Source organism: Spermophilus citellus, assembly GCF_964194105.1.
Source record: "Spermophilus citellus genome assembly, chromosome: 14".
NCBI lineage: Eukaryota > Metazoa > Chordata > Mammalia > Rodentia > Sciuridae > Spermophilus > Spermophilus citellus.
Genome location: NC_138194.1, coordinates 94,871,350 through 94,898,859, shown reverse-complemented (window position 1 = coordinate 94,898,859; position 27,510 = coordinate 94,871,350). Strand labels below are relative to the sequence as shown.

At 39.6% G+C, this 27,510-nt stretch overlaps 1 protein-coding gene across 3 annotated transcripts in view; it reads left to right on the top strand.

Annotated features, from left to right (window-relative positions):
- Window positions 1–27,510, top strand: part of ADCY8 (adenylate cyclase 8) — a gene marked incomplete at its 3' end in the record, with an annotated part of 230,432 nt that overhangs the window by 103,063 nt on the left and 99,859 nt on the right. For all 3 annotated transcript variants that reach the window (XM_081265990.1, XM_081265989.1, XM_081265991.1), the window contains exons 6-7: window positions 17,805–17,963; window positions 22,297–22,567. In XM_081265990.1, coding sequence (XP_081122116.1) covers window positions 17,805–17,963; window positions 22,297–22,567 — 430 coding nt within the window. The remainder of the gene's footprint in view (window positions 1–17,804; window positions 17,964–22,296; window positions 22,568–27,510) is intronic.

Genomic DNA, 27,510 nt, shown 5'->3' with positions numbered 1-27,510 from the left:
CCTCCCAAGCATCAAATAAATTTATAGGAGTAAACAGTAACTCAGCAGTCAAACAGAACAAGAAACAACATGAGCAGCATGAAAAAGCAAGGAAGAAAAGGAGTGCAAACAATGCAGGGCAGCCTAAATATTCAGGAGGATATAGAGTCATCAGAAAAATGGTCATATAACGAACTCAAGGAACACCTTAGACAGATGAAACAGAACCTTAAAGAGGATACAAGACAGCAAATTCAAGCAGCGAAAGAACACATTGAGAATGAATTACATAAACAGATAAAAGAAGAAGTTAAGCATCTTTATCAGGAGATAGAGATTATAAAAAAGAATCAAACAATAATCTTAGAAATGAAGGAAATTATAAACCAAATTAAAAACTCAAATGAGAGTATCACTAATAGAGCGGAGCAAGTAGAAGCCAGAACGTCAGATAATGAAGACAAAATATATCATCTTGAAAAGAGTCTAGCCAACTCAGATAGGCTGGTTAAAAATCACGAGAGAAACATCCAAGAGATATGTGATAACATAAAAAAAACAAATTTAAGAGTCATCGGGATAGAGGAAGGGATAGAGATTCAAACCAAGGGAATGAGTAACCTGCTAAAAGAAATAATTACAGAAAACTTCCCAGAAATAAAAAAGGAAACAGATATACAAATTGTAGATGTATACAGGACACCGAGCATACAAAATCACAGTAGACCAACGCCAAGACACATTGTTATGAAGATATCCAATATACAGAACAAAGAGAAAATATTAAAAGCTACAAGAGAAAAGAGGCAGATTACATTCAGGGGTAAACCAATAAGGTTAACAACGGATTTTTCATTAGAGACGCTGAAAGCGAGAAGCTCCTGGAACAACGTATTTCAAACACTGAATGACAATGGATGCCAACCAAGAATTCTGTATCCAGCAAAATCTTTCATGATAAACAAAAGCTAAAAGAATTTGCAGCCAGAAAACCAGCATTGCAAAGCATCTTGAGCAAAACACTACACGAGGAAGAAATGAATAACAATAACCAAAGCCAACAGTGGGAAGTACCTCAGTAAGGACAGATGGTGGGGGGAAAGCCTAACCATGGAGAAACAAACTAAATTAAAAAAAGAGAGAGAGATAAATAATCAAACATGGCTGGAAGTACAAAACATACATCAATAGTAACTCTAAACGTTAATGGTTTAAACTCTCCAATAAAGCGACATAGGCTGGTAACATGGATTTAAAAAACAAATCCAACAATATGCTGCCTCCAGGACACATCTGACTGGAAAAGACGTACACAGGCTGAAGATGAAAGGTTGGGAAAAAATATACCACGCACACGGTCCTCGCAAGCAAGCAGGGGTGGCCATCCTCATATTGAATAAAATCGACTTCAAGACTAAATTAATCCAAAAGGATAAGGAAGGACATTATATACTGTTAAAAGGAACCATTCACCAACAAGATATAACAATTATCAATATTTATGCACCAAATAATGGTGCTGCGACGTTCATAAAACAAATTCTCCTCAAGTTCAAGAATCAAATAGACCACAACACAATAATTATGGGTGACTTCATCACACCTCTCTCACCATTGGACAGATCCTCCAAACAAAAGTTGAATAAAGAAACTATAGAACTCAATATCACAATTAATATCCTAGACTTAACTGACATATATAGAATATATCAACCATCTTCAAGTAGATATACGTTTTTCTCAGCAGCACATGGATCCTTCTCAAAAATAGACCATATATTATGCCATAGGGCAACCCTTAGTAAATATAAAGGGGTGGAGATAATACCATGCACTTTATCCGGTCATAGTGGAATGAAGCTGGAAATTAATAATAAAAGAAGGAAGGGAAAATCCTATATCACATGGAAAATGAACAATATGTTACTAAATGATCAAAGGGTTACAGAAGACATAAAGGAGGAAATCAAAAAATTCTTAGAGATAAATGAAAATACAGACACAACATATCGGAATCTATGGGACACAATGAAAGCAGTTTTAAGAGGGAAATTCATCACCTGGAGGTCATTCCTCAAAAAAAGAAAAACCAACAAATAAATGAGCTCACACTTCATCTCAAAGCCCTAGAAAAGGAAGAACAAAACAACAACAAATGCAGCAGAAGGCAAGAAATAATTAAAATCAGAGCAGAAATCAACAAAATTGAAACAAAAGAAACTATTGAAAAAATTAACAAAACTAAAAGTTGGTTCTTCGAAAAAATAAATAAGATTGACAGACCCTTAGCCATGCTAACAAAGAGAAGAAGAGAGAGAACTCAAATCACTAACATACGGGATGAAAAAGGCAATATCACAACAGATGCTACAGAAATACAGAAGACAATTAGAAATTATTTTGAACACTATTTTCCTATAAAATAGAGGATAGTGAAGACATCGATAAATTTCTTAAGACATATGATTTGCCCAGACTGAGTCAGGAGGATACACACAATTTGAACAGACCAATATCAATGGATGAAATAGAAGAAGCAATCAAAAGACTACCAACCAAGAAAAGCCCAGGACCGGATGGGTATACAGCGAAGTTTTACAAAACCTTTAAAGAAGAATTAATACCAATACTTTTCAAGTTATTTCAGGAAATAGAAAAAGAGGGAGCCCTTCCAAACTCATTCTATGAGGCCAACATAACCCTTATTCCGAAACCAGACAAAGACGCCTCAAAGAAAGAAAACTACAGACCAATACCTCTGATGAACCTAGATGCAAAAATTCTCAATAAAATACTGGCGAATCGGATACAAAGGCACATTAAAAAAATTGTGCACCATGATCAAGTAGGATTCATCCCTGGGATGCAAGGATGGTTCAGTATACGGAAATCAATAAATGTTATCCACCACATCAATAGACTTAAAGATAAGAACCATATGATCATCTCAATAGACGCAGAAAAAGCATTCGACAAAGTACAGCATCCCTTTATGTTCAAAACATTGGAAAAACTAGGGATAACAGGAACTTACCTCAACATTGTAAAAGCTATCTATGCTAAACCTCAGGCTAGCATCGTCCTAAACGGAGAAAAATTGAAGGCATTCCCTCTAAAATCTGGAACAAGACAGGGATGCCCTCTATCACCACTGCTATTCAATATAGTTCTCGAAACACTGGCCAGAGCAATTAGACAGACGAAAGAAATTAAAGGCATAAAAATTGGAAAAGAAGAACTTAAATTATCACTATTTGCAGATGACATGATTCTATACCTAGAAGACCTAAAGGGGTCTACAAAAAAACCTGCTAGAACTAATAAATGAATTCAGCAAAGTGGCAGGATATAAAATCAACACACCTAAATCAAAGGCATTCCTGTATATCAGCGAAAAAACTTCTGAAATGGAAATGAGGAAAAACATTCCATTCACAATATCCTCCAAAAAAAATAAAATACTTGGGAATCAACCTAACAAAAGAGGTGAAAGACTTATACAATGAAAACTACAGAACCCTAAAGAGAGAAGTAGAAGAAGATCTTAGAAGATGGAAAAATATACCCTGTTCATGGATAGGCAGAACTAACATCATCAAAATGGCGATATTACCAAAAGTTCTCTATAGGTTTAATGCAATGCCAATCAAAATCCCAATGGCACTTCTTGTAGAAATAGATAAAGCAATCATGAAATTAATATGGAAAAATAAAAGACCCAGAATAGCAAAAGCAATACTAAGCAGGAAGAGTGAATCAGGCGGTATTGCGATACCAGACTTCAAACTATATTACAGAGCAATAGTAACAAAAACAGCATGGTACTGGTACCAAAACTGGCGGGTGGACCAATGGTACAGAATACAGGACACAGAGACTAATCCACAAAGTTACAACTATCTTATATTTGATAAAGGGGCTAAAAGCATGCAATGGAGGAAGGATAGCATCTTCAACAAATGGTGTTGGGAAAACTGGAAATCCATATGCAACAAAATGAAACTAAATCCTCTCCTCTCACCATGCACAAAAGTTAACTCAAAATGGATCAAAGACCTTGATATCAAATCAGAGACTCTGCGTCTGATAGAAGAAAAAGTTGGCCCCAATCTACATATTGTAAGGTCGGGCTCCAAATTCCTTAATAGGACACCCATAGCACAAGAGTTAATAACAAGAATCAACAAATGGGACTTACTTAAACTAAAAAGTTTTTTCTCAGCAAGAGAAACAATAAGAGAGGTAAATAGGGAGCCTACATCATGGGAACAAATTTTTACTCCTCACACTTCAGATAGAGCCCTAATATCCAGAGTATACAAAGAACTCAAAAAATTAGACAACAAGATAACAAATAACCCAATCAACAAATGGGCCAAGGACCTGAACAGACACTTCTCAGAGGAGGACATACAATCAATCAACAAGTACATGAAAAAATGCTCACCATCGCTAGCAGTCAGAGAAATGCAAATCAAAACCACCCTAAGATACCATCTCACTCCAGTAAGATTGGCAGCCATTATGAAGTCAAACAACAACAAATGCTGGAGAGGATGTGGGGAAAAGGGTACTCTTGTACATTGCTGGTGGTACTGCAAATTGGTTCGTCCACTTTGGAAAGCAGTATGGAGATTCCTGGGAAAGCTGGGAATGGAACCACCATTTGACCCAGCTATTGCCCTTCTCGGCCTATTCCCTGAAGACCTTAAAAGAGCGTACTACAGGGATACTGCCACATCAATGTTCATAGCAGCACAATTCACAATAGCTAGACTGTGGAAACAACCGAAACAACCCAGATGCCCTTCAATGGATGAATGGATTAAAAAATGTGGCATCTATACACCATGGAGTATTACGCAGCACTAAAAAATGACAAAATCATGGAATTCGCAGGGAAATGGATGGCACTAGAGCAGATTATGCTTAGTGAAGCTAGCCAATCCCTAAAAAAACAAATACCAAATGTCTTCTTTGATATAATGAGAGCAGCTAAGAATAGAGCAGGGAGGAAGAGCAGGAAGAAAAGACTAACATTAAACAGAGACATGAAGGGGGAGGGAAAGGGAGAGAAAAGGGGAATTGCATGGAAATGGAGGGAGATCCTCATTGTTATACAAAATTACATATAAGAGGCTGTGAGGGGAATGGGAAAATAAACAAGGAGAGAAATAAATTACAGTAGATGGGGTAGAGAGAGAAGATGGGAGGGGAGGGGAGGGGGGATAGTATAGGATAGGAAAGGTAGCAGAATACAACAGTTACTAGTATGGCATTATGTAAAAATGTGGATGTGTAACTGATATGATTTTGCAATCTGTGTTTGGGGTAAAAATGTGAGTTCATAACTCACTCGAAGCTTATGTATGAAATATGATATGTCAAAAGCTTTGTAATGTTTTGAACAACCAATAAAAAAAAAGAAAAAAAAATGTGTGTTGGCTATCCATATCCAAGACAGCTATACAGGTGCATCCTGACTAATAGAAACTCTAGAAAGAATTTACCTGTGAGGAAACAAGAACTTTCAGAGGTCTTGTAATTGCTTATAATTGCACAACTAGTCAGGGGCAGCATGAGAGCTGCCAATCTGGAACTGAAGCCCTGTGTCTTAACCATTATAGTAGTCCTCCTCCTAGCTCTGGATTTATGCAATTGCTCCTAATGCTGGAAATCAATACCCATCAATCAATACCCAAAGGATCCATGTACAGCTTAGAAGCTCCACATGCAACCCTAAGAAATTATCAGAACTGATATTGACAGAGCAGAAAGTCAGTAAACATCCAAGAATAACAAGATAATAAGCCCCAATCAAAAGAACTGCAGAGAAAATTCATTCCACTAAAAATACTTGATTTTAGAAACATGATATTAGCTAAATGAAAGACAAAAAGGAGAGTGCATGTAACTTTCTTTCTAATGAAGGATTTAATGCCATCTCATGCATGTCTTTTCATAAATCAAATTAATTAAGAGAGGCTTGAAAAGTGACTCCAGGTGGCCTCTCTTCACACACCCGGGGTCTATTTTGGGGAGTCTTGATAGCTGAGAAGATGCCAGAGCTGGCACTCTGCTCTGTTGTATGCAATATCTTTATTAATGATGTATAAAAAGTGTCCTGGATGAATCTAAATGAAAATTGTGTCCTTAATGAATCTAAATGAAAATTATGGAGCTGAGTCTTTCCAGTGCAATTTCTAAAAAGGCACAGCGACGACACCTGAATGCCAAGTAGGGACTGGCTTTTCCCCAGCAGTTAATTAGAACTAAGGCCCTAAGCCCCGTGGGTCAGTTGCCCTGGCCAGCACAGTGGCAGGACAGGGACCAGAGAGGGCATGGTCTTGCTTTCCTGGCCTGAGGCCAGAAATCTCTTGCCCGCCTCTTGGCCCCTTCCTTTCCCCCTCTCTCTCTTGCTTGTACTTATTCTTTCTTTTTCTCTCCCTCTCCCTTCCTTCCCTTCCTCTCCTTCTCTTTCTTCTGTCTCTCTTGTCTCTGTTTACCTTTCTCTCTCTTTCCCTCTATAGCTCCCTTTCTCATCCTGTTCCAAAATGTCCCCAAATACAGCATTCATAAGTTTGAACTCCTTAAAGATGCAGCCATCAAAGCAGTTTTCAGACTATTTATTAATAAGAGGCAATAAAGTTCATGTTCATTGAATGGTCACATTATGGAGGACTATGCCAGATAATGTTCCTGGCATACTTCACTTAATATTATCAAGTTTGGGAGGAAAAAAACTATCATTTTTTTCTCAGTTTTCATATGAAACAGGAACTCTGATAGGATTAGAAAAATAAACTTATGATCAATGACACGCAGCTTGTAAGTGGTAGACACAGGCCCTGCCTTGCTCCTCTGATTCTATAAAATGTCCTAAGATAAGGAAATGGTTAGATAAAATTCTGGCATGTCTTAAAAAAAAATAGGTTACCAGCAGACATCAGAGTTCACATTCAATGGTACAAGGACGTGGTTGTGAATTTAAAGACACATACATGGTAGAATACATACCCATACATTTAGGGCAAGCTTGTTTTTTTTTTTAATCTATTTTTGTACAAAGGAAGAAAGGCATCGAGCTTTGTGATTAAATAAATGGATGGTTTTTAATTCTCTTTATTCTTTTCTAAATTTTCAGAATTAATCATGTATAGATGACATCAATGAAAAAGAAAATGTTATTTCAAAAAGGAAAAAATGGATGTGCAGGAGGATGTGTTAGTGTTCTCAAGCAACAGAATAAGCAGGGTGTGTGTGTGTGTGTAAATAGTCATAATGACAAGTTGTTGGTCATCAAAGAAACACCTCTAAAACTTGGACCCCTAAGATCGTATCACCTAGTGGCATAGCCAATCACACCGTAGGACATTCACATGGTAATGAAGTTGCGTAATGGTGCATTCCTCAGAACATATCCCCATCATTAAGTGAGGCCTGCCTGTAGAGGTAAATCTATTTTAAGAAATCAGTTCTTGTGATTGGTGATACTACAAAGTTCAAAAGGTACAAGCCAGAGAACCAGGGACAAGTGGAAGTTGCAGCCCAAACCCAAAATAATCTGTAGTCAGAATTCCATCTTCCCTGGAGGGCACCAGTACTTTTTCATCTGTAGGTCCTCAAGTGATTGGGTGAGGCTCACTCACACTGTGGAGGATAATCTCTTTCATATCAGATTTAAATGTTCATCTCACCTAAAAAATACCTTCACAGTGCCGCAGTCTTGGCTGGCACAGAATCACAAGCCACTCAAGCAGGAACAAAACTTTATTTTGAAAAAGCCGCCAATACTCCGTAGGCTCCGGCAAGCCAAACCCGGTCCTCCCACGCGGGCGTCTGCCAGAACTGCGCGTTCCCCGGAACCGGGGGTCCCCCAGACCTCCCCCAGAATTCCCTCCTACTATCCTTCCCCAACCAATGGGAACTCTCCATGAGTCCCCTAACATGAGTACGGTAGCAGGCCAAGGTGAACAGCGGGAGTCCAATTTCCATATGAATGTAAATCTTAACATAATCATATCTCAGTGGCTAGCTGGCGTCACTTTACAACCAAAGGTGCCATACATCGTATATTTGCTTGTGGCTCCTAGCATCACAGCAAAATCTAGACTAGTATTTAACCAAATAGCTGGATATCATGGCCTAGCCAAGTTGACACATAAAATTAACCATAACAGTTCTTCCCTCCCTCAGGCAATGTCTACAAAAGTGCAGGGTTAGAGCACATGGAGATGAGTTTGGGCAGCTGTCAAAATCATTTTCACTTCATTGGTTATATGGGGACTTTTGGAGGTTTGTGAGTAGAGGACTCCAGCATGACTGGGATTGTCTTTTCTTTTAAAAGCCAAGAGCCCCACCTTTGATGGAACTGGATTCCATTAATGAACTTGAACTTGTGTGGACTTTCACTCTAAGGCTCCTCCCCCTGTACCTGGAACACTCTGTCTGCTCCTCACTCTTCTCATGAGACCTCGACCTCACACTAACTCAGTGATGTCTCTGTTGAGAGGTCATGTGACAAAGGACGCTCTTAGGATTCAGAACTTAGGAGAACTTGGTTCACATTCTAGTTCCACAAATCCTTCACAGGTTGTATCTCAGTTTCCTCCTCTGAAATATGGGAGTAATTACATGGGAGGCCAGTCCACAAGGGCTACGTTTGAATATGAAACTTGATGTGACTTTAGCTCACAGCCCCACCAGAAACAAGCAGGGCAGAGAGGAGCCAGGCAATGGACACAGGAAGTGGGCGGGGCCTGTGCTGTCCACCTCTGTTCCACTCACAGACTCAGGTGCATGGCCATGGTCTCTGCTGCCCACGCAGAGAGAGACACGCTCTAAGCTTTAAAAAATGTTGGATGGACTGAGGCCAGCTCTTTTCGGTTCACATGAGCCAATTATAAAACTTCCAAGAATTTTTGCAAACCTGTGGATGTCAAGTTGGAGGCTTGAAATCAGGCAGGAAGGGCGTGTTTTCACCATAGTCGTAGACATACATGCAAATCTTTCTTATCTAGAAAGACAGGTGTGAGGATATTTAGCAGCACAATACTCACCACCGCCTGAGCTTGCACTCACTTTTCTGTGGGGTGGGGAGGAGGCCACATCAGCACTCAGAGACAAACCCTATTATATATAAGGAATGCTTGTTGACAATTAGAGCCATATTCTAGCTCCTTCTGCATCCATGTGCCTAAAGCTGGCCTGGACATAGCCCATGGCAACCTACATTATCTTGCGTATGTTCACACGTGTGTTAGATTAACAATGCATGTAAAATTGTAAAATTGTGGATGTGTAACCGACGTGATTCTGCAAACTGCATTTGGGGTAAAATTGGGAGTTCATAACCCACTTCAATCTAATGTATGAAATATGATATGTCAAGAGCTTTGTAATGTTGTGAACAACCAGTTTTAAAAAACAATTATTATAAATAAAATCAGGAGTACAGAAAAAAAATGCATACGTAAATCTTTGCCCAGGACCCCCACACTCTGTATGTGATCCAGGAACCATTGTGTACCTGGTCATTCTAGGAACTAGTAAGAGGCCAAGATGAAGATTAGGATGAAATAGAATTCCCAGTTAAGATGTGAAATACCGGCATTGCCTGGGGAGTCTTGTTTAAACTGGGAGGTCTCTTTGCAGAAGAGCCACGAGATTCATGTGTGGAGCACAGATTGTAGATTGTGATATGCACTCTCCATAACATTGAGTCCAAACTATCTAATGGAAGAGTCTGATTCTGGTTCTTTGAGACAATGATATGCAAATTTTTTGTTCCAACTCATTAAAATAATTTTTCAAGTTACATCCCTCATGTAGTTCTAAGTTAACATCTACATTTTTATCATAAAATCATGCTCATTTTTATTGATAGCAAGCAAAAGCCCTCACATGCTCACACTACTGCCCAAGCCACCCCACTGCCATTTCAAGAGATAAATTGTTGTTAAATATCCAAAACATCCCAGTTCCTTGACCAGGTTCAACAAGGAAAGGCTGACTTGGTGCATGGCTGTCCCCACTCAGTCCTTCTGTTCCTCCAAGATTTGGGGCCATATGCACCTCAAGAGCACCAAGGGATGGGGGGGCTGGACCTTGCTTTCACTTCTCTCACTGGTTACACCTGTTTGGGGGTAGAAATGCCTCCTGCCCTGTTACTGTCTTCACCCAGAAGCTTAGGGTCTGGCTTAGGGTCTGGCATCATGAGCACACACAGAGCCCCCTTACTTGTGTGACCTTGGACAAGTGATTTAACCTCTCAAAGTTCCAGCTTCCTTGGCTGTAAAATGAGAATAAAGCATCCAGTGTAAGCTCCATGAATATACAAGATGGCTTGTCTATTTGGTTCTCAGCTTATGACTACAGAGGTCTTTTGTTGAGTGCGTGGGTGGGTGAGCTGCATATGTAGACAGGGGGATTGTGAGGAAGAGACAAGATTATGAAGGTGCAAGGCCCCCCTCAGAGAGGATAATAAGCAGAGCTTCATTCCCTCAGAATCCGTTTCCTTGGCTGTAAAATGGAAATATAGGACACAGGCGTCTACTTTTCCAATTCACCATGGCTGTGAAAACGAGACCCTGAAGCCTTTGTGAAATTGTGACTTCTCTGTTAGAGTAAGAAAGACTTGGTGGCTTTCAACTTGTGAAGAAGCAGATGAGCCTGGTTTTTTTTGTAAGGCCGACTCTGATGTGGAAGTGCAACAGAGGCCACAGAGCGGATCAGGGTGGATGGTGCCATCTGGCTGGGAGGCCACCGCTGACAGCCTCTGTGACTCCTAAAAAGCCTGCAGCAAACTCAGGTAGTCTATAGAAGGAGCCTAAAATAAGCTGGCGTTTGAGATTAAGCTGTAAAGACTGTGTTATCCATATACGGGTCTTAGCCAGCTTGGATCCTAGTCATCCCTGTTCTTTTTTACTTCTTTTCAGAAGAAGCCATGTAGGGTAAGTAGAAATGGACTTTTTGGTTAGACTCACACTCATGGGGTGAAATTCCAGCTATTCCACCTAAAGCAATGTACTTCTTGTGACTCAGTATCCTCACTTGTAAAATGGGGCTGACAAAGATACAAAGGGTTATTGTGAAGGTCCCACTTCTGCTCAAAACATCCTGCAAACAGAGTTGAACTCCCAAATTCACTCTCTTGCCTTTCCTTTTCTCTGGAATGTTCAAAGGCCTGATTTCTGCCAGTGGACTGAAGAACAATGAATTGCTACTACATTATGAGTTAGCTCATTCTTTTTGAACCACTTTATTCCTGACAACTGCCCAGTTGACATCTTAAGCAGATTGGTTGAAGCTATTATGACGTAGATAAAATGAATGTGGGCACGGTTTTAGCAGGAAAGTGTAGGTAGAGCCATCAGTTCATAACTTTTCATTGGCCTGATCCAGGCTATGTAATTCAAAGTCATTACTGCTAACAGAAATCAGTCATAGCTACTATTTTTGAGGGTTCAATATGCATCAAGCTAAGTGCTTTCCGTGCACGGTTTTATGAACCATTCTGAACAACCCTGTAAAGGAAAAGACCTCTTCCCTATTAAACCTGAGAAAACAGAGGGTCTGAGCCTAGGACAACTGGCTTAAGGCCCAGAACTAGAAAATGAGAAGCTCAACTTCAGTTCCAGGCCCGACATAATACAGATTCTATCACTCTTGGTGGAGTCAGGGAAATACCTACTCTGATCTTCTCTGGCTCCCACAGCCAGCAAGTGGAAGGGTCAGCACTAGAACTCTGGGCTCTGATTTTGAAGCTGAGGAGTTGGACACTCTTGATCCCACACTACCAGACTCTTATTCTGCTGAAGTTAGACTTGTTACTCATTCATTGTTTAACAGTGGAAAAGTTCAATTTACAGATCAATGACTACTCTTGGAAGATGCTTCTGGACATTCATCCAGCAATTTCTATAGATTGTTTAATTGTTTCTTTGTTAGTATTTTTTTTTTTTTGGCCATTTGAAGCATTTAAGTTGAAAGAAAAATTCTAAAGTTCTTTTCTTTTTCCATATAATTACAGCATTCCTCCTTAATAGGTCAATTAAAAGAAATAATTTTGCTTATTAATAATTGCATAGTTTGTTCCCAGATGTGCCAAATAATATTATAACATTGAAAAGTATTTTTATTTTTAAAAAATCTCAAGTGGAAGACAGCCATTAGAAATAGAGAGGGGCTGTTCCTCTTGGAGGAGAAGGATTGGAGGGTCATCCCTCTGCCCAACTAGCAGGTCCAAAGACACCTGGCCATTTCCTATGGTCTCAGCTTCATCTTGGGACAGCCTCAAGGCTATGAAACAAGAGAGCTATTGAACTTTGTCCGTTACTTCAAAGTAAAGAGCAGAAGACAGAGAAGAAGGAGAAGGCAGATGTTTTCAATGCTGGTGATCCATGGTCATCTTCTCTTTGTCTGTGGCCCAATGGGCACAGCAAAACCTCCCTGGGGCTCTTCCTTGCAAGAATTGAACAAGACTTGTCACTCAGAGCAGATTTACTTCCATTTTGGTTTCAAGAATGTTCCCTTCAAGAACTGATCTAGAAACACGCTTTATGGTTTTCTTAGCAACCATGGGTAGCCTTTCCAAAGCTGAATCATGTCTGTACACTATTCATTGCTTCTACATAATTTTAATCTTATTTTTTTATTTAAGTCAAATCTCAGATTTAAAAAAAGAAAGAAAGCAGTGCAGTAAAGACATTTCTGTCTTTTCATTATGATTTTCATTTTACAGAAGAAAATAAAAAATAAATATCTTTTCATTAAGATGCTCCAATGCATTCCCTGTATAGTGTTAATTACCTAATGATATTAGCACAGTGTGCTGTAGAACAGTCCCTGACAATTAGTTGGCAAAGCTCTTTAACATCCATTATCTCCTTTGGGGCTCACGACAGCTCTTGTAGTGAGGCAATCAGGTAGAGCCTTCTTATACAATCGATGAAGCTCAGGGTCAGATTAAGCCATTTTCTCAGGATCTCAAGCCAGGCACCCTACAGATGTAGAGTGTTAGGTTTAAACAGTGCCAGTTTAGGCCTAGAATCCTGCTTCCCAGGCCTCAAGAAAATCTATTTAAGTTTGTAAGTGCAATCTCTTCATATATAATAGACATCCAAGTCATCCTCAGTCTCCGCCAGGCACTGTTCTAAACTTCCTACATATATCCATTCATGCAATTTTGACAACATTGTTATTATTAACATCTTATAGATGCAAAAAAAAAATGTAGCATACAGAGTAAAACAACCTCCTTAAGGTCACGCAGCCAGCGAGAGACTAAGGCAAAATCTCAGTAATCTGACATTATGGTACATGATATTACCACAAAATGGTGACAACCAGGTGATAAAAAAGATGTAGATTTACATTGAAGATTTCATTCCTATGGATACTTCTATTTATGCTGAAGTAAAAAATGTTTCTGAAAATCTCAGTGGCTCAAAATAGTGAATATATTGTCACTCATATTTCATGTCCATTATGGGTTGGTGGGGGGGGGGGGGGGATAGTCAGATCTGGGTTAACAAAGCTGCATCTAAAAGCTCCATCACTGATGACAGATTGGGGAAGGGTGGGGGAAGGGTGGCAGATCAGGCTCTTAAAGCTTCTGTCTAGAAATGACTCACAACACTTATACTCACATTTCATGGGTGAAAAATGGCATCAAATATTCAGGAAAGTGCAATCCTGCTATAAAATTTGATACTATAATGCAGGATGTAGTTGATGGACAGTGCAGTGACCACTCTCAGCCATCTACTTCACAGAACATCCTTAGGTGAGCATCAGAAACTCGCAGGCATCTCTCAAGTGCTGGGTGCTGTTTCTTCTCTTGCCTCCTTAATTTTTTTTTCAAATTCCCCTGCTGTTTTCATTGTTAATGGGTAAATATCCTTTTTTTAACTTAAGATAAAGTTAAAACAATGGCCCAGAAACTCAGAACTTCCTTTCTCATCACATCTTTTAGCTATGATCACTCTTTCTAATGTTCATGGCTTGCCATTCCAATAATTTATTTCAGTATTTCTCCCTTCTCAGCCCACTTCAACTTTACTTTCTTGTTTAAATAACTTTGCATTATTTTACAACTTACTAGGAAGAAAGAATGCAAAGATTCAGTTTAGCACATAGAATGATTCATTTTTTTTCTTTGCTTAATTTTTTTAAGGGTACAAAAGGGTCCTTTTTTTAAGCCCTACTATAAAAAAGGCATGTTGTTGCAAGTTGTGAGAGATACCAATACAGTGCATACTATGTTGGGAGTCAACTTTCTCACTGCTGTGGCCAAACAAAAACAACTTTAGAGGAGGAAAAGTTTATTTAGGGGCTCACAGTTTCAGAGGTCTTAGTCTAGATGGCTGGCTCTATTCTTCAGGGCTCAAGGTGATGCAGAACATCATGGCAGAAGAGTGTAGAAGAGGGCAACAGCTCACATGATGAGCAGGAAGCAGAGACTCCACTTGACAAAATCAAAATATATGCCTGAAAGGCATGCTCCCAATGACCAGCCTCTTCCAGTCCCACCCAAACTGCCTTCAGATACCGCTCAGTTAATTCCATCAGGGGATCAATACACTGATTGGGTTTAGGCTCCCATAACTCAACCATTTCTCCTCTAAACCTTCTTGCATTCTCTCACTCATGAACTTTTGGGGGACATCTCACATTGAAACCATAACATACTGAAATATTGCCTTCAAGGGACTTATACATTTTATCAAAGAGCTTGGATATGGGGACATGAATAAAGACTGTTGGACACCCATCCATCCACCCACTCGATAAGTATTTATGAGAGAAGGGGATGTAGTTCAGCAACAAACCATTTGCCTAGCATGGGTGAGGCCCTGGATTCAATTCCCAGTACCATCAAAAACTAAAGCAAAAAAAAAAAAAAAAAAAAAAAAAGCATTTAATGAGTCTTAGCAAGAGTCATAATTAGTGCAGTGTTAGGAGGAGCATATGAGGAGTCAAAAGTCTCCATTTTCAGTTTAGAGGGAACAGAAGACTATAAAGCAGCTCCTGGAATTGTTCACTGAGGATACAATGAGAGAACTGGGAAAGGCACATACTCCAGACCTGGGGGTCAGGGTAAGTGCTTGGCAAAGGTTATAGCCAGGTTTTACTAAAACATGAGTAGGAGCTTCATTCCATTGAATAAACAAAGAACATTTCAGACTAAAGGCACATCAAGGCCCAGAGAGTGGAGAAGAACCCAGAGCTCAGGCAGTGTGTGGAGGTTTGGATGGCTGGAGTGCAATATGTGCATGATATCGAGAGCAATGATAGAGGCATGGGATGGATCATGAAGCACGTTGGGGGCCACTGGCAATTTTCAAATTTTATAGACCAATGGTGTCCAAATATTTTGAACCCCTATCTTTATTAAGAAAACTACACGAAGATGTGCTGTGTAATAATTTATTGATTGTATTTTTATATTGTATTATATTTTATATTGTATTTTATATATTATATTATATATATTATATTTATATATTTATAAAATGGTCTATATTTTAAGTATATGAATATAATATATAATATATGAAATATAGATTTTAATGCATCATAAGGACTTAATACTTTCAATTTAATGCAAATACAAAAATCTTTCTGCTTTCCCCATTTTTTTAGTGAGAGCAATGTGTTAAGTGAACATAATTTATTTTTTAAATTTTTATCCGACACTCCTCCACTTGTGATGGGATTATATATCAGTAAACCCGTTGTAAATTGAAAATATCATTAATAGAATGCATAACTACCAAGTTAATGGAAAATATAACTATCAAGATAATAGAGTACACCTGACCTATCAAACACTACAACTTTGCAACATAGTACACTGTAGAGAGCTCTGTGCTTACCCTCCTGATTCTGTGTGTGACAGGGAGTGGCTGCTTGAACTGCTGCCCATTTGCAAGAAATGATCATATCACATATGGTTAGTCCAGGAAAAGATCAAAATTCAGAATCCAAAGTGTGGGTTCCACTTTGTCATACTGAATGCATATCACTTTTATAGTGTTCATAAAGTTACAAAATCATTATCAAAATTTGGGAACTATGTGTAGTTTGTGATACAGTACAGTAAAGGTCAGGTTACAACTTCAATTTATTTTTACATATAGCTTTAAAAGCTCTCAGGAACAGATAGATAGATAAATAGATAGATAGATAGATAGATAGATAGATAGATAGATAGATATAGAGATATATCTAGATATATCAGATCTTGGGTACGATTTATGCATCCCTGTCAGGAGACTAATCAATCACACCAAAGTGCTATGTAAGTCTGGTTGAAAAATTTTCTTCTCCTTTGACATCTGTCAGTTATTCTTACAAGTTCCTTACCAAACAATTACATTTTTATATTCTTAACTTAAGCTTTGCCAAATCTCTCATTTGTAAGATTGTTTTCAGTAGGTTAATAGCTGAGCAGCTCTGAGATTTTGATAGATGATAAAACATCACAACTTTGACAACAAAATTCCTATAAACATGAAAACATGCCCATTTTTTTTTTTTTTTAGAGAGAGTGAGAGAGGAGTGAGAGAATTTTTAATATTTTTTTTTTTTAGTTCTCGGCAGACACAACATCTTTGTTGGTATGTGGTGCTGAGGATCGAACCCGGGCCGCACGCATACCAGGCGAGCGCGCTACCGCTTGAGCCACATCCCCAGCCCAAACATGCCCATTTTTAAAGTGCTCTTTTCAGAGCACCAATTTATGTTGGAAACTGGTTACTTTCTCACACAGTCTTAAACTGCCATCTGAGTTTGAAGAAACAAATTAAGCAAGTGATTGTTTTTCAAATATTTGCTAGAGGGAATATTAATAGTAACTCATTAGCATGGAAGTCAGCAAATTTGGAAAGTTTATCTTTTTGGTCAGAGAAAAAAGATAACATAAGTTTAGATCTCTTTTAAGCATTTTGAAGTGCACTTTCTGTGGCTGTGAAGGTTTTCCTAATCATTTTATTTCAACTTTTAACCATAAACTAAAATTGTTTAAAATGCTCTGGAAGAACAGAAGGCCACATGTGCCTGGATCAACTCCTCCACAGTAGCATGGAGTCCTCTTTCTCAAGATGCCTACAGAGGTCACCAGCAGGGGCCTATGATCAAATTTTAGTAAAGCTTTTGCAAGGTTTGGGGGCGGGACAGGGGGGTGGAATGCTGTGAATGGAAGTTGAACCTTTTCTTCCTTCATTTTCATGGGTGACCTTGTTGGGCCCTCAGATGTGAGCAGTTTCAGAGACCACTGCTCTAGGTAGTAGAGGTCAGGGAAAATTCAAAAACAGGAATTGATGAAGTCATGAGGTCACATTCATGTTTAGAAGGCACCTCTGGTAACTATGGAATGGAAGAGATCGGGATGAGGCAGGGATCCCAGTCTGAGGCAACTTGTTCTAAATAAGAACATTCACAGAAGAACTACCAAGAAGAAAACCATAAAAGTTTTGTTTAAAAATGGAATGTGTAATAAAGGGCAGAACAATGATCTACTCCAGGTGTATTTACCATGAGGAAGAAAAGATGCAGGAACCATTCCCTGAAACAGAGATTGCAGAGTAGGTTTGAGAGGTTATAAAAGCACTTAAAATTGTAAATCAAAGGTTAATCATGTTCAGGGGACGAAGAGAACCTTTCCAATTACCAAAGAACCCAAAATAGCTTCATGGGAGAGGTGACACTTGAATGGGCATGGGATGAATTTATGGAGTAGGAAAAACTTGGGATTGCCACCAGGGACCCAGGATGCTCACTTTGACATTAAGAGTATGTCTCCCCTTCACCCATGTAAACAGGTATGTGCGGTCAAGGACGAAGCATGACGTTGACATGCGGATAGGAATCCATTCGGGCTCAGTGCTATGTGGCGTGTTGGGCCTGAGGAAATGGCAGTTCGACGTCTGGTCTTGGGATGTGGACATTGCAAACAAGCTCGAATCTGGAGGAATCCCTGGGTAAGCCAAAGAAAAGATCTTTCCTTGCTTAACCCTTGTGATTTACTAACTTTGTGAGAGCAGCTTCCTATGCACAGAGTTCAGAGGTACAGATCAAAGGAGCAATTATTTGGGAGGAGACCAATATACATTGAAACCTTATACACTATTAGTCCCCCAAATCCAACAAATCACCTCAGAGGCAATAAGTGTGGTGGGACAGCACGGGGGTGCTCAGGTCTCTTCCCTGCACAGCATTGGTTCTGAGACTTGGCTGCACACTGAAATCACCAAACAGTTTTTAAATTCTGGTATCCAGACCCCAAACTGATCATCTGTAATAGAATTGTGCAGAATCTGTTTTAAGTTCTTAAATCAAGCAGCCAAGGTCAAGACCTCCTGACAGTTTATGTATCTATGACCAGAGTTCAGTTCTGGAAATTCAGTGCCTACCTTGGAAACTTACCTGCAATCAAACTTCAGCTGGCAGGTTCTTAGGCTCAAACCCCTAAAGATGGTAGTGGCCTGAAAAGGCCAAAGAGCCTCGATAAATTGTATTGATTCTGTTTACACAAATTGGAATTAATAAGGTCTCCAATATACATCAGTTAGTGCCACCCTTACTTTTTTTTAAAAAAAAATATTTATTCTAAAGTTTTAGGTGGACACAATTTCTTTATTTTACATTTATATGGTGCTGAAGATCAAACCCAGTGCCTCGTGCATGCTAGGCGAGCGCTCTACCCCTGAGCCACAAACCTAGCCCCCAGTGCCACCCTTTCTAAGAGAAGACAGATGATAGATAGATGGAAGAAAGAAAGAAAGAAAGAAAGAAAGAAAGAAAGAAAGAAAGAAAGAAAGAAAGAAAGAAAGAAAGAAAGAAAGAAAGAAAGAAAGAAAGAAGGAAGAAAGAGCAGGGGAGGGAGGGAGGGAGGGAGGGACTGACATTTTGGTGAACTTGTACATATCCCTTTCCCTACCCACTAGCTCTGGCTTTGGAATCTCAGATTTCTCTGGTATCTCTCATCATTCTTTGCTAATTGTATTTAGCATCAGGTATTATAAAATCATGGTTTAAAGAAAAAAAGACTACAGGAGGTGGAATCAGTGGAACTAGGGTCCCCACGCTGCCTCATGTTAAGCTCTGTTATCTTCAGAAATTTATGTGAAGCATGTACAACACCTAGCAGTAGATTTTAGTAAACATGGCATGTATCCATGGTACCTGAGCTGAGTCCAGTATTTTAAATCTTCTGAGTCTTAATTATTTCACTGCAAAGAGAGAGATGATACGACGTGGTACCTTGTGAGTTTCTCCCCGCCTCAAGAGTGTGTCTTCATCTACTAAATGTGCTTACTCCTCAAAGGCCTCTTCTGAGGACTGACTACCTGGGGCCACTGATGAGAAGCACTCTGTAAGCCCTGCAGGGACATGCCCATGTCAGTTTCTGCTCTCATGAAGGGTCAGTCACTGTGGTATGTTGCCCATACTTGCCATACACATATAGAACTGAATTAATCTTGGCATGTCACCACTGGATTTCTTAAATCCTTAAATTCCTTGGGATTTTTCCTACAAGTAACTGCTCAGTTTGAGCAAACCAGATAGACAATCTGTATATGTGTCCAAGCCTCTGTCTTCAAAGAATCACTGACTGGGGAATGCCCATTCAGATTCCCTTTGCAAACCCTAGAACACAACATTGAAGGTTTGAGGAATACTGCTTTGACATCCGGTGTCCACTTCAGTGAATATTCTCAGTAGTATTTAGAAACAGAACAATTACTAGGTTTAAATCACAAGTTCTGAGTTTGAACTCCATGTTTCCCAGTGGTTATAAGAGTTGGGCAAGTGTTTTCATCTCCCTGCCCATTTTCTTCACTGTAGAGTTGGATTGAAAACACTATCTACCTATAAAAAGCTTCTCTACAATATCCAGCTCTGCTTCAGCATGGGATGTGCCCATATGCAGAATGCAGGAGAGCAAAACAGGTCTCCAAACTCTCCATGGGTTGAGACTATTTTGAATTATGATTTTCTTCTTTTTAAATCGCTGGTTCTTTAACCTCCCTGAACCCTGGTCTTCTAGAGCAATGGTTCTCTTGCCTGGTGTGCATTTCACAAGAGGGCATTTTAAGCCATGGGTTGCTGAGCTCCATGCTCAGAGTTGTTTCTGATTCTGTGTCTGGGGACGACCCAACAATGTGTCTTCTGAACAAGATCCCAGGTGATGGTGATAGCTCTGGTCTTCACTTCAAAAATCACTGTTCTCAAGCTTTTTTTTAAGTGAGATAATGCATATGAAGTCCTTTGTCCTGTAGATATTTCTTGTGCTTGTGATTGCAATAATGACCACATGATTCAGTTACAGGATCTCAGAGAGATCCTGAAAGTAAAAGTCCTTGTGTAAACCCAGCACTGCTACTAACCTCTTAATAGGGCTTTTGGTCAGATATATACTCATTGTCCCTGGTCCATTTTACCAACTGCATAAGGAGAAATAAATAAATAAATGTCTATCACCTAGGGCCATTTGAAAAATGGAAATTATGTGCGATATTCCATGGAGCCAAGGATATAGTAATACCTTTGGCTGCAGAATAACATTTATGTAAAGTAATTTTTGTATGATCATTAGATCTTATTTACTATCGTGACTATTATTATTATATCCTGGCATTTAAAATTATCAGAAAATGTCAGGCTTACCTGACATTCAATGTATGAGAATATTTGCTAAGAAATGATTCTTTTCCTCAGAGGAAAATGCAATCACCAGATTCTCATCTCTTCAAATGCCTCACCACAAAGATCACATTAGTATGAAGATGGAAAGAAACATCTTAAATCCAGTTTCTATCAAAACATTTCAGTGTATATTGATTAGAACTTCAGCAGAAGAATCAGTAATAAGTGAGGGCTAAGATGCCTTTCACTACTGAAAACATAATATTGATTTAGTATATGCAAATATTAGTCCCCTTGAACACCAACAGAATAGTAATAAAATGTAGAATCCAGATGAAATGTCAAACAAGGTTGCTATTTAACTTAGTTATTTTAAAAGAAAATCACCTAACAAACTTTATAAAACCTTTTAGGAAGTTCATTTTGCCCAAGAGAAAAAGGCAGCCTTGCAGTAACCTAAATCTGAACTTGACCTGGGGAAGTCGACTAGGACTTCGACTTCATGGAGGTCAAACAATTTGTCATCCTCCCACATTAACATGCAAGTACCTACACATCTACACCTCGCGTTATGAGAATATTTTGAACTTATTCACCATATTTCTCAGGAAACATCTACTATCTTTCACATGTTTATTTTTAACATTTTGCACTTGACATAAATATGCATGAGGATACTTGTTTGAAATATGTAGAAAATGTGCCTTAAATGATCAGAAATGCATTGTTTGTAGTTTTTATTTATTTATTTTTTTTACCTATCCTTTACAAAGAATTACCCTCTCTAAAAGCTCCTGCTTACAGGGTTGCAGGATGAGAGGGGATGTAGAGAGTACTGAAAGTACAATGCATTTGGAAATGCCACCCTCCAGAATTAAAACTTAAAAAAAGAAAAAAAAACTTCATTGTTTCTTTGGATATATTGTTTCTAGAATCACAAAAGCCAAGCAAAGAATTAAGCATCCACCTTATTCATTCACTCATTCAAAGTAGCACTTGGGTGAGAAAATGGACTCAGAAAGTTAATAATTTCCCAAGATCTCTCAACTAGCAAGTCGAAGAGCTGGGGCTTGAATCCAGTCCATGTTTCTAACTCATTTGCTGGTCTACCCAGACCACAGGACAGAGTAATACATTATCTAATTGAGTTAGACAGTTATGTGAAACGAAACTCTTTCCCACAACAACAAATACACAAAGTTTCCACAAATCAAGTTTGATGCTTAAGCCTCTTGTAGTATATAATTTTGCTTAAAAAAATTAACTCAAATGAGCCTTGCCAACTGCCAGCCTGCATGTATCTGCAGCTTTTGTTCTCTGCTCCTTGCAATGCATGTTATGGGCAAATTGTATCTTACGTGGTTTTCTCCAAAAGATCCTCTGTGTAGTCCTATGGATTTACAAAACTTGCCACTGCTTTCAAGATGTTTTTTGACAAAGTGGCAAAACTGACACAAGTGCATGGAAAGTGAAATGATCGGAGAAGTTCCAAGATGGTTTGCACAGTAACTGCTCATGGATTTATGCTTATACATCTCTTTTGTTTGGTTTTGTTTTCTTAAGGCAACAAGTATTGATTTGAAAATGTGTCTCAAAGTACCCCAGATGTTGGTTTGCACAGGACATCATGACCTGTGCATAATGACCTGTGCTTTGTACACACAGGAGGATTCACATCTCCAAAGCCACGCTAGACTGCCTCAACGGTGACTATAACGTGGAAGAGGGTCATGGCAAGGAGAGGAATGAATTCTTGAGGAAGCATAATATAGAGACCTATTTGATTAAGCAGCCTGAGGAAAGCCTGCTGTCCTTGCCTGAAGACATTGTCAAGGAGTCAGTGAGCTCCTCAGACAGAAGGAACAGTGGGGCAACTTTCACAGAGGGATCCTGGAGCCCAGAACTCCCCTTTGATAACATTGTGGGGAAACAGAATGTAAGTGCTCTTCCTCTTTCTGCTTAGCTGCAAATGCATGCTTGGATGCACTTCCAACCTGATGTCTTCAGAAAGCAGATTCATCTTTAACCTTTTCTCACTGAGCACCATAATTGCAAGTGATAAACATATCTCCTCGGGACAGAATTAACCTATGTATGCAATTTCAGGAAATAGCAGAAATGCCAGTTTGTGACGCCTTCTTCCTTTTCTTTTTTTTTAACCTAGTTAAAAATAAATGTCATGTGAGGCTGAATTGCAATTTTACCAAAGGGGGGAAAATCACTCATGTTGGGAAAGAGAAGCCTAATATTATTAAACTAACAGAGATGATCAAGTACAGGAGAATGTCCCTTTATATGCAGATGGCAGTCCACAGTTCTGAGTTACCTTCTTAGACTCAATATTAGGAAGATATCACTGACTTGGGAATATAAAAGTAGCATCAACTGGGGTTCAAATTCATAGTAAAGGATTTTAAGAGAAGCATGCAATTCCAAAGCCACCCACATCATTCTATATTTCTATAGCTTTGATTGACATCTTGTGTGAAGTACAGGGCTACATTCAGTACATAAAGAGTAAATAACTAATAACCAGAATTAGTTTAACAAATCATTTCTTCAAATGTCAGCATCACATTAAACCCAATGATATGCTTAAGTCTCCATGAGGCATTTGAGAACTGAGGCTGAGGAAAGTCAAGGGTCAAGGTGAAGAGAGGGATTCTCTCCTGCCCAGAGCACCTGTTCAGAGCATCAGCAAAGCACCTGCTCTAATATGGGTTTTCCCTTTGTCCATTTAGACAGAGCACATGTGGTTGAATGTTTGAAAAATGGTGCAATGATGCTGTACTTTTTCAAAAAGGAACAAATGAAAAATACCAATATGTAAGACTTACCTGTCCAACAGTTTCTGACATGCTCCTGAGCCATGCAGAAGCTGAGACACTATAAAGTAAACAAATCAAACCAATAGTGTCTGAAGTTCTATGAAAGCATTGAAGATGAGGTTTTTACATCTATAGATCTGACTATTTCTCATTAAATGTAGATGAGAAGTATCTGTCTGCTTAAAGACATTTAAAGTGGAAAAGGTTAAAAGGTTGAAAGTCTTCCCTCTTCATTCTGCATTGGAGAAATTGATGGGGAACACAGAGGCCAGGTTAAATGAAGTCTCCATCCAGTTCTGTGAGAAGGAGCTGTAAGAGAATGCATGGGTCAGATTCCACCAAGAAAAACTGCGGATTGAACCCAAAAGTCTATCCTACTAGTGAAGGTCTTCACTCCTCTTGTATGATTGTTTAATTTTCCAAAAAATTACAAGGCCCACACAAGTCATCACTGATTCTAGTGACTATTTCTTTCCATGCCTGAATTGGTATGCATGGTGCAACCTGGTGTCATATAATATAATGGTCTTTATACTTTCTGGAGTGGGTGCATGACCAGCTGACAGTGCCCTCCTTGTTTCTTCTACCTTTTATAATCTTGAGCTTGAATGCAGGTTAGAGAGAAGCCAATGCCTGCTCCACCCTGAATACATTGATAATTTTGCATAAAATTCTCTTTCTTGGTTATTTTGATTTTAATTTTCCTTTGGAAAACTCTATTTCAGCTGGTTGTGAGATTTGAAATAATTCCTTATTTTCTTTTTTTTTTTAAAGAGAGAGTGAGAGAGGAGAGAGAGAGAGAGAGAGAGAGAGAGAGAATTTTTTTTAATATTTATTTTTTAGTTCTCGGTGGACACAACATCTTTGTTGGTATGTGGTGCTGAGGATCGAACCCGGGCCGCACGCATGCCAGGCGAGCGCGCTACCACTTGAGCCACATCCCCAGCCCTAATTCCTTATTTTCTAATGCCAGTTGTACCTAACCTTGAGACTAATAATTGAGAACCAAGAAGAGAAACATGGAGGAGCTTAGATTCATGATTTATCAATGGATCTGACAAAATTATATAATAATTGAAAAAAAATGTTTGCTGATTTCCTAAAGATGTCATCAAATAGTTATTATAGAAGTTGTCATATTAGTCATATTAATCTTGGTGTTTAAACATATTGTGTATTTTTTATGATGTCTGAGTTTGCTTGGATATAATCCATTTGTACTATCTTCTGCACAAATGATCTCAATTCATTTTGTTGTCTTCAGATTTAAGAACCAGCAAATGTGTACTGATGTTCATAAATAACCACATAACACTAAAAGCATTTTGGTAATGATTTAACCAGTTAAAATGATCACAATTGTTTGGGGTTTGTGCTTAAGCTTAACTCTAGAAGCCAGTGAGCCATATGTACAATTCAAACCTAATATGTCCCTGGAAAAGATCAAGACTGGCCTGGCTGAGCCCATGCTGTGCCAATACCCCCAGTCAATTCCCCGTAAGCCCAGATCATCTGAGTGTTTGCATAACACAGATAAAACATATTAATGTTTCGTTGGGGATTTTCCAGCTAAATTGGCCAGATGTTTTGGTTTCTATTGATTCACAGTGTGCACTTAGAAATAATTTTAATGACATCAGATTGCTGTGTCATATTCCATGCTCTGTGTACAACAGATGCTCAGATAGTTACATACTATGTAATCATTTTTTCAATAAGGATTAATTGAGCATCTATTTAATGCCAACTATGGTTAGTGAGAGAGAGAGAGAAAGGAGAGTCAAAGAAAAGAAACATTTTAGTGGTAAGATCAGTCAGTATTACACATGCTTCATGAAGACATAAATTATATCTGTAGTCCCCAGCACCGTTTATCCCATAATTAGAATAATAACTTGTAAATCATGACTTGGTTTAAGTTTGTTGGATGGATGGAATGATGGATGTGGGTGGCAAGGGTGAAAACCCAATGAGGTTTGGCTTCTAGGTTTCTTGCATGCGTGCCTGGCTAGACGACAGAGATGCTAGCTGAATGAGCAGTACTGGAGTAGATAGAAGGTGGGAAGGGAAGACTAGGAATTTGGTTGGGTCATGTTGGCTTGAGATGCTGGAGAGAGATCTAGAGAGATCTAGAAGGTGCTTTGCATACACTTTTGAAGCTGAGCCATAAAACAAGTGTGTAAGGGACATATCTGTGGCTCTGGTCCTCATCAGAATTTGAGTGCTGGTAGAAGCCCAGAGAGCTACCACAGGTCACCAAGTTAGGAAATGAGGCATGGGGAAGACCTTGAGGAACACCAAATGGAAGGTAAAAGAGAAGGATGATTCCTTGACACAGAGAGAGAAGCAGTCAAAGTGATCAGAAGAGAGTGCAGTGTCATGAAGGCCTCGTGGGTAGAGCATTTTGAGACTGGGCACCATCAGTAAAGTTAAATGTAGCCAAAAAGCCCAGTAAGATGAAGACTGAAAGCTGCCCATTGGAACTAGATTGAAGAACATCCCTGGAAAGAGGCAGATTTTATGAGATGATGAAGACTTTAGCCCTCAACCCACACTGGCTTCATGAAAGAAGGTTTGAATCCTGAGAAAATGCTAGGGAGTTTTAAATTAAAGAGACAAGACTCTAATTACCTTTAAACCAGCTCCAGGATGGCTCCTTCTAGCTCCAGCCTCCAGCCACCTATTGTAGTGGCGAGGTTTACTGAAGAGGCTAGTGAGAGAGAGAGAACACGCCAGGGAGTGGAATTTTATTGGGAAACAAAAAATTCCGGGGGAAAATCCCATCCAATGAAGGTTAAGGGGGGCAGCATCCCAAGGTCAGGGATGACAATTGGGTCTTCGGGGCAGTGGCCAGACATGCCTCTGCATGGACAAGCCCTCAGACCTGGAGAAGGGTGGGGAAAGCTCTGACACAGCTGTGTCTAAGCACCTCTCACCAAGCCGGGGAGATAACTCAAACCACGTGCAAGGATGGCCTCCCACAGAAGACAGAAGACAGGTTGTCATAGTTGGTAGAAAGAGCTCTGGGTATCCAAGAACTCCAACTCCATTTCTGTCCCCTCTCTCCTACCCATTTCAGCAGTCCATCAGTGGGTTGGAGGAACAAGAAAAGTCGTTAGGAATGATTGTGGATTCCCCCTGTGAGTCTCCCACTCCCTGTCTTTGCCAAGCATTTTGTGTCAGGCACCTCCATGTCCTATTATCCTGTCCAGGTAGACTCCAGCGTCCCAGTGGTTCAGGGGCAGCCTAAGCACGCATGTTTTGCACCCCTGGCTCCTGGGACATGTGGATCCCCTGCCCATCAATTCCGTGCCTTGTTTTCCTGGAGCAAGGAACCAAGGCTTGGTTACCAGTGAGGATCCCCGCACCCAGAGCCTCTAAGTGGAATGAACGTCAGAAAGTCAGAACACAAGAAGTGTGTAGTCACAAGTAGACTAGGAATTCAAGATTACAGGATAGAAGTGGGTAGTTGAAGTAGGCCGAAAGGGAAATCTTTCATATTTGGAAAAAGATATCCAGAAATTCCAAGGGTAGATTATTAGAATCTCTCTGAATAAAAAACAAAGTTGGGCATGAAGTGAGGACTGAGTGACTATATTTTACCCTTCTCGTGCATTTTTTGACTGAAGTCTGCTGCTGGCATTGAGCTCTTGCTCACAGGAGATTTACCAGGTACTGGATATTTTAGTTGCTGGGATCCAGTAGTGAAAAGACAGACGGGGTCCCTGTCCTCCAGGAAGTGACATTTCAGGGGCAAGGTGACTGTGGAAAATTGTTAAAACAGGTGAGTGCTAAGAAGGAAACAAGGCAAATAGCCAGGAGGGCAAACAGAGTACTGCAGGTGGGACTGTCAGAGAACACCTGTCTGCATGTTCCCTCTGAGTCCTGAAGGGACCTGCATGCAGATAACCAGGACCAGAGCATTCTACACAGAGGAAAGAGGAGCCAGTGCAAAGGCCCTGAAGCAGAAAACAGTTTAGTGTGTTAGAAGAGCAAAAGGAACGCGTGGCCAGAGCTTGGTGAGCAGGGAAGGAAGGGGCATCTGCTGAAG